The 8,286-nt window shown below is 50.3% G+C and overlaps 1 protein-coding gene and 1 long non-coding RNA gene across 2 annotated transcripts; one reads left to right on the top strand and one right to left on the bottom strand.

Annotated features, from left to right (window-relative positions):
* Positions 1-1,607: 1,607 nt before the first annotated feature.
* LOC114228725 (uncharacterized) lies at positions 1,608-2,897 on the bottom strand. Its single transcript, XR_003614856.2, has 2 exons — positions 2,651-2,897; positions 1,608-1,998 (listed from the first exon to the last, which is right to left on the bottom strand). It is a non-coding gene; the product is annotated as an uncharacterized LOC114228725 (long non-coding RNA).
* A 1,403-nt stretch (positions 2,898-4,300) lies between these two features.
* On the top strand, positions 4,301-8,047 carry TP53RK (TP53 regulating kinase). Its single transcript, XM_008159067.3, has 2 exons — positions 4,301-4,774; positions 6,745-8,047. The coding sequence occupies exons 1-2, from the start codon at positions 4,477-4,479 to the stop codon at positions 7,221-7,223; spliced, it is 777 nt and encodes a 258-aa protein (XP_008157289.2). The 5' UTR covers positions 4,301-4,476; the 3' UTR covers positions 7,224-8,047.
* The last annotated feature ends 239 nt before the right edge of the window (positions 8,048-8,286 follow it).

The raw sequence follows: 8,286 nt of genomic DNA on the forward strand, positions 1-8,286 counted from the left end.
CCTGGCAGGGGTGCGCAGCCAGGGCGGAGGGCGCCCGCACAGACGAGGTCGCGGGGACTCTGCGGTGGGCAGCTCCTGATCGCGACTTACCCATGGCGAGCAGGACACCCGGGCGTGCTGCGGACGCGGAGCGGCCAGGCGCGCATCCCTGGGCCGGAGTCCCCGCCAGGCCCACAAACTTTCTGGCCGGCCCGCCTCCGTCCCTCCCCCTCTGCCTGCCCGCCCCCAACGCCGCTGCCACGTAGGCCAGCCCTGGCCCCCTGTGTCTGGAGGCGTGACAGAGGGGCGCCTGCGCCTGGCTGGGGGCCACTACTCACAGTTCTCCAGGGAGGGGTGCCTCTCACCATCCTCCCCAGGGTGCTCCCCACTGTCATCCCTGTTGGGGCCCCCTCATGCATTCCCCTCCCCTTCCAACCCCCGGAGGAAGACTTCAAAATCACTGCAGTCCACACTTGTCTGGCCACCAGCATGTACACACACACAAACACACACACACACACACGCACACACACACACACGCACACGCCTCTACACTGATGGGGTCACACACATACCCACTTCAGCCACTCAGACACTCTCCCGTGGACTCATCCGTCATTGGACACAGGTTTGGACACCTCCCAAGTACCACAGGCACTGTGCTAGGCCTCCGGGCTGGGCTGGGAGAACAGACGGACAGATCTGTTTGCTCTTGTGCAATTTGCTTTCCAGTGGGGGAGGAAGAAGGTTAAATAACAAGCCAGAGAAATGCCAGCTAGTGAACACGGCTGGGGAGAGAATGGAACTAGGGCGATGGGGTAGGCAGGCACGGGTGGCTGCTTCAGCTCGGGGTCTGGGAAGGCTGTTCTGAAGAGGGGATATGTGAGCTGAGACCTCAGGTCCCAGGCAGGGCAGAAAGAGCTTGCGGAGTGTAAGGAGCAGCAGAAGTGAAGCCAGAGTGTCTGGAGCATAGCACGTGACGGAGAGAGTGGAGGGAGTTGGGGCCCAAGAGTGGGGCTGGCAAGGGCCAGATCATTCGAGGCCGAGGTGGGAAATGTCGATTTTATTCCAAGTGACACACACAAAAAAAAAAATAATTGAGGCATTCTAGTAGGTTATAGGGAGTGAGAGTGGAGACGGGGAAACTTTTGCAGGTGAGAGGTGGAGTTGATTTGGATTAGGTGATAGCAGTGGGGGTGGAGGAAAGTGGGCAGATCGGAGAGAGACGTGATAAGGACCTGGTGATTGGGAAAGGTGCAGCTCGGGGCGGGAGAGGACATCCAGAGTTCTGTTTGGCTGTGTGACATTTAAGGTGCTCACTCAGCATCCCTGTGTGAATCGGTGGGGTGTTGGATGTAAGAGTCTGGAGTTCTGGAAAGGAGCCAGGCTGGGGATACCCCCACTAATTCTCACTCTCAGGCAAAAACATATATGTGGTCACAGGCTTTTCTCATCCTATGCTCATACACAGACACATTAGTTGACATGTGTCACATACCCTCACCCAGCATGGACTGTATGCCACAGACACAACTGGGCACCCGGCAAAGAAGACAGCGCTTGACAAGACCTTCTGAGCCAGCGGACCCTGTACGCTTCTGGAAATAATAATAGCCGGGCAGCTTGAAAACATGGCTCCACAATTCTTTGTTTCCTTCCTTGAGATCAAAGTGGGCTTGTGACTGCTTCAACCAGTGCACAGAGCAGCACTGTGTGACTTCTGAGGCTGAGCCAGTGGGACACTGGCGCCTAGAGCCCCCCACCTCTAGGAAGTCCCACTACCCTGAGGCCGCCATGCTGTGAGGAAGTCCAAGGTGCAGAGAGAGGCCACGTGGGCATGCCTTAGTGGGTAGTCCAAGCCTTTGAGTCATCCCAGCACCGGCTCCAGATTGAGCCTTCAGATGATTCCAGTTCTCAGTGTCAAATCTTTCCAGCTGAGGCCCAGGATCATGTAGAGCAGAGACAAGCCATCTCTACTGTTCCCAGGCTGGATTTATGACCCACACATTCCATGAGTATCTATAATAATAAAAGTATAATATGCTAATTAGACCAGACAGCCAAATGACCTTCTGGATATCATTCCAGATGTCCTTCTGGACAAAGCCGCAGTGGTGGGGGCCAAGGCAGAGGCAGTTAGGGGCGATCAGGCAGGTAGGCAGAGGCAGTTAGGGGCGATCAGGCAGGCAGGCCAGTGGTTAGGAGCCAGCAGTCCCCGATTGCAGGAGGGATGTCCGACTGCCGATTTAGGCCCGATCTCGCAGGGATCCCAGTGGGATTGGGCCTAAACCAGCAGTTGGACATCCCCTGAGGGGTCCTGGACTGCGAGAGGGTGCAGGCACGAATTTCGTGCACCAGGCCTTGTTTTGGAGTAAATTGTTATGCAGCAATAGTAACCAGGATATTAGCTTTAACTATGGGGCAATGATTATATACTTTGATTTCAGCACTTAATATATATTAGCTCACTGTTAACCCTTACAACTACCTAATGAGAAATAAATTATTACAATTACCCCCATTTTATGAAAGATGTGACTGAGTCAAAGGGAGGTGAAGTGACTTGCTTGCATAATAAACAAATAAATAAGATAAATAGAGCTCAAAGACATACACTAGTATATAGCTGAGCTGGGAGTCAAGCCCAGTCATGGGGAAATCAGGTACTTACCCATCACGCTCTGCTACCTTTCTGGCATGAAAAGATCCCAAGGAGGCCTCTTGGCCATTGCCAAGTGACAGCTCCTCCTCCGTCTGTGAGTGTCTGGAATTGTCACCGGGAGACCTGGTACAGCAAGCGCTCCATTCCTGTGCGATGCCCTGTAGAAGTTATCCGGTGGAAAGGAGCATGACGCTCTCTGTGATCTCTGTGGCTGGCATTAAGTCATGAGGATGTTTGCACGCTTGCTGTCGTGTTCTCTCTCTCCTAGAGATAGAGAATCCCTCTTTGTTTTCCCAGATGAGAAAGGAAAAGTTCTAATCAAGCATTTCGGTAGCATCTTTACAAATGACTTCCCTTGGGGGTGCACAGGGCCTAGTGATTCATTTCTAACTAATAGAATACAGCAAAAGTGGTTATGCCATCTCAGAGATTAGGTTATAAATGACAGTGACTTCATCTTGCTCATCCTTTCCTGAGCGCTCACTCATTTACTCTGATGAAGCCACCTGCTATGTCGTGAGAGGCCCACGTGGCAAGAGGTGAGGGGGACCTGTAGGCAATAGGCAACAAGGAACGAAGGCCCGTGAAGATATAACCCCCACCACCAATACAAACAAACAGAAACGACCGTCTGTGACAATGTAAAAGAGAAGAGGTTCATGGAGCCACCAGAACTTACAAAAGTTGGATTTTTCCCTCTTCTGAGAAGTCAGGAGGGCTTCCCTGGGGAAGTGACCTTTGAGCTAAGAATGAAAGGATCTATAGATGGGTCTAGGCAACAAAGGGAGGGAAGGACAGTGAGAAGTTGCAGTTGCAAAGGCTCGGTGGCAAGAGGGCGACTGGAAAGAATGAAAGACTGAGAGAAGGCAATTGTGTTTGAAGATCGAGGGCAAAGGGGAATTTGGTGGGAGCTAAGTCTGGAAGATGGACGTCGTGTTCCCATGCAGGACCTTGTGGGTCTTTATCCCAAGCACAGTGGGGAGCCATTGGAAGGCTTTAAGCTAGGTTTCCTGCCGTAGAAGCCAGAACCAGTCTGACCATAGCAAGCCCGGGATGTAAATATGTTTGCACAGTGGATTTTTCAAAGGCGGGGCTCTGAACGATTTGGTAACCATAGAAATAGAAGGCTTATGTGGACACTAATTATGATAATGAAACCACACACTTGGGAAACTGGGCGTTATTAATCGAGTTAGTTCTGGGTGAGCCCTGAGTAGTCTCGCCTGATGAAGGGTGCTGGAAACCACAGTATACCATCACAAAGGGCCTGATGTTTGAAAAGGTGACCCGCCGTGTGATGAATGAAATTGTGGAGCTGGGAGCAGGCGTCACAGCAGCCCTAGGACCCAAGGGCCTTTCTTCAGTGTCTCAGAGTCCCAGTGAGAGGCAAAAAGGAAGAGAGATGAACATATGAAGAGTGTATGCCATCCACCAGGCACCCGCACAGGCAACCTCTTATTTAATTTTAATTAGCAATTGCCAAAGTAAAACTTTGTACTGAAGGTGACGAAGCTGAAACTCAGAGAAATGATGTTGTTTTGCTGCATTGCACGTTGTGCCAGGAACCTGTGGTTGCCTTTTAGGCTGTAACGCCCAGCTCCGGAAAAGACCGGAGATTCTGGCCGCAGTTTTCCGGAAAGAGCCGAAGAGCTGGGAGGCGGGGCCCCTGGAGTCTTTTCGGGGCTTCCGTAGAGCCGAAAGGTCGGGAGGCGGAACCACTCGCCCGGGGCGGGAGTGTCGGCGTTCGATTGGCCGAAGAGAGCCGAGGCTCTTCGGAGCGAGCCGAACGTCTCCGACAGCCTCCGGGCAGAGCCGAGGGGCGCCGAGGCGCAGCCATGGCGGCGGCCGGAGCTGTGGCGGCGGCGAAGAGCGAGGAACCGGCGCCGGAGGCCGATGCGCTGGCCGCCGATGCGCTGGCCGCGGCCCGGGAGCGGTGCAGCCGCTTCCTGAGCGGCCTGGAGCTGGTGAAGCAGGGCGCCGAGGCGCGCGTGTTCCGCGGCCGCTTCCAGGGCCGCGCGGCCATGGTGAAGCACCGCTTCCCGAAGGGCTACCGGCACCCGGCGCTGGAGGCGCGGCTCGGCCGGCGGCGGACGGTGCAGGAGGCCCGGGCGCTGCTCCGCTGCCGCCGCGCAGGTGAGACGGCCCGGCTCGGGGCCGTGGAGGGGCCGAGGCTCCGGGGCTTGGGCGGTGCGGTGTGGGTGCGGGTGCGGGACTCCCTTGCGCCCCTTGCACCCCGCGTGGCCTTGAGCACTCACTCCTCTGGCCCTGCCTCTCCGCTGGGCCTCGCCGGGGCGAGCCTTGGTCCCGGGGCCTGGTCAGTTCCAGGCTCTGCCATGTCGCTCCTGTACAGCGCTCAGTCTCGGTTGCCCCTTGGGTGCCGTCTCGGTGTTTGATCATTTTCGATGCATTACTTTTAAGAAGCAGATGCGAGTATAAGTACTTGCCCTGGAGCCAGACTCTCTGGGTTTAAATACCGACACCGCTGTAGCCTTGGAACACGTTTTTTAACCTCTCAGCCTGTTTCCTCGCCTGTAAAGAGAAGTCCCAGTTGCAGTATTAATCTCATAGGGCTATTGGGACCATTCGGTGAGGTATGTAGGCCATGTATTACATTTGAATGTCTGACTGGCATGTAGTGCTTAATGAAGGTAGATTTCATTACGTCACTTTTTCCCCCCCGCCATTAAAACACCCTTGTGCACCATCACGGTAAACTTGTTCTCAGGTGAGAAACTGAGTCTCAGAGAGGGGAAGTAACTTGCCCAAGGTTACTCAGCTAGTTAGTGGCCCAGCCAGGCGCTCAGCTCATATTCCTCTGCCTCAGGAAAACTGGCTTTTCACTTTCACACTAACTGCCTTTCTTCCTTACATTGGTATTTTGTAGGCACCTGTGTACCCCGGACATTGTCAGGTGCTGGGAGATCTGGAAGAAATGCAGTAGAGAACAAGCAGGCGGATCTCTGCCCCGCTTGGGTTTAATGAAGTTATTCGTGTGTTTATATTTTCTTTTGCACCCTCTCTAGGATATCAGGTGCATTAAGCAGGGATTGTGGCTGCCCTATTTCCTGCTGTATCTCCCCTACACCCCCCAAAATGTTCCCAGTATCCTGAGCATGATTGACATTTAGTGAAGAGTCATTTAATCTTTGGAAGTCTTGTTCTCATGTTACAGAAGCAGTAAGGGAGGTGTAGAGAAGTTGATGTGACGTTAAGGTTATACAAGTGGCAAATGCATCAGGAGACCTTGTTAAAATTGAAATGACAAAATTTTATTCAAGGGTCTTAGAATTTGCAAATCGGAAACATTATGAGGTAACACCCAGAGCGTTCCGAAGAAAAAAGTTGAGAGTTCTTATCTCAGCCCTGTATTCCTAGCCTCTGGATTGGTCTGAGATGGTAATCCTCTAGATTAGTGATGGTCTGCATAATGAATATCAGTTCTTTAGGGGGTTATCTATAGTATTTATATATCCTCCAGGCATTGACACAGCTGAAGAGTTCAAAAGTTCAAGTTCTCCGGCTAAAGTGAAGTAAAATCTGTTCCTTGGGCTTCCTCCCATTTGTCTGAACCAATTTGGTCAGCCTGACTGTACAGACTCCCTTTTAAGTCAGCTTAGCTGTGCTGATTTCATCTTGTTTTCTTCACCCCTTGTTCACAACTAACAAGGAAGGGAGCTGGGGTTTGAATTCGTCCTTCTGACTTTGAAGATGAATCTGGAAGCCAGTACACTGCTTGGCCTCCTGTTTGGGTCCTTGTCAGATAGGTAGTGCTTTACGTGGGCTACCATTACCCTTCTGGCTTTTTTTGTCTGTTTTTTAGGAAATAAGTACGAATGAAGTCCAATCATAACGGGTGGAAAGTTAGAGGGAGCCATGGCACTACTAAATTATCCATGGGGTGGTTCAGGGAGCAGTTATAAAGCGCATGAGCAGGGGAAGCTTTCAGATGAATTATGATGTACCATTCTGCACTGTTTCTAAATCTTTTTCCTGAAATAAGCAGATAGAATATGTAAAAAACTGGATCAATCTTTGAAAGTTAAGCTTAACCATTAAAAAAAAAAAAAGAGTCTTAATTCAAACTGGTTATGTCTTGATTGCAGGGATATCTGCCCCAGTTGTCTTCTTTGTGGATTATGCTTCCAACTGCTTGTTCATGGAAGAAATTGAGGGCTCGGTGACTGTTCGAGATTATATTCAATCCGCTATCGAGACTGGAAAAACTCCCGAAAGTCTCCTTGGCTTAGCCAAGACCATGGGGCAGGTTTTGGCTCGAATGCACGATGAGGACCTCATTCATGGTGATCTCACCACCTCGAACATGCTCCTGAAACCCCCCCTGGAACAGCTGAGCATTGTGCTCATCGACTTCGGGCTGAGTTTCATTTCAGCACTTCCGGAAGATAAGGGCGTTGACCTCTACGTGCTAGAGAAAGCCTTCCTCAGCACCCACCCCAACACCGAGAGCGTGTTTGAAGCCTTTCTGAAGAGCTACTCCGCCTCCTCCAAAAAGGCCAGGCCAGTGCTCAGAAAACTAGATGAAGTGCGCCTGAGAGGAAGAAAGCGGTCCATGGTCGGGTAGAAGAATGTGTGTGGCAACCACAGACACTTACCTGTTTACCTCTCAGTAAATTTGAAGAAGTGCTAAGAGGATGGATTACACCCCAAAAAAATATATATTGGGATATTTTTAAGTGCTGTCTGTGTTCATGCTTGTTAAGTGCCATCATCCCCTGCACTGACCTGTTCTCAGGAGCTTACCTTGTACATGAGCCATGTTCTAGATCAGGGTTGGGGAACATCGGGCCTGTGGGCCGTATGAGGCCCACACAATCATTTGATCTGGCCCTGCCAATGTTTGACCAAATATAGCGGGCTAATTTTTAAGTCGATACTTTTGTATGACCTGCAAATGATGTTATAAATATTCAAATGGCCCTGGGCAGAAAAAAGGTTCCCCACCCCTGTTCTAGACAGAACTGAGTACAAATAAACCTAGGACCATGGGCATGGCAGTAAAAAACATGGAACCACGTAATGAGAAGAGTATCCTCTGTTCGTTCCTGGGGAGACGAGAACAAAGTCTCGGTGACAGTGCCTCTGCACCAGCCTTTTAAGCCAGTGCTGTTTTTTGTTGTGTTCGTGACATTCCTCTTGGAATCCATGTAGTGGGATACAAGCGGCATTTTAAAAATAAAGTAGAACCAGACACTAGGAAATATCATTACATGTGCATTACATGTAGTATTGTAAATACTGTTTTATAAGACTTGTTTATATATATGTATATAGACGGGTATGTACTGGGTTTTGATGTAAAACATATTTTTGAGGGTTATGGTGAAAAAGATGAAAAATACTGCTTAACTCCAATTTCTCTTTAAAAAGCTTTTATACAACATTGTTTTTATATTTGTTGCTCTGTGATTTTCTGGTTATATTCTAGTTAAGACAATGATTGATATAAAGTTCCTTTTAGTTTATATAGGTAAAAAAGTGAATCAATTTGTCTCACAGACAGAAGGAGAGTAAAAATGGTGACGTGGCTTGGATATGGCTGAAGTTTGATAAAGCCTGGTTTACAGGAAGGTAGAAGATACCTGAAATAAGATGCAAAGTGCTCACACTTAACCTTGCCCAGCCTC

The sequence above is a fragment of the Eptesicus fuscus genome, chromosome 12 (assembly GCF_027574615.1).
Source record: "Eptesicus fuscus isolate TK198812 chromosome 12, DD_ASM_mEF_20220401, whole genome shotgun sequence".
NCBI classification, from domain to species: Eukaryota; Metazoa; Chordata; class Mammalia; order Chiroptera; family Vespertilionidae; genus Eptesicus; species Eptesicus fuscus.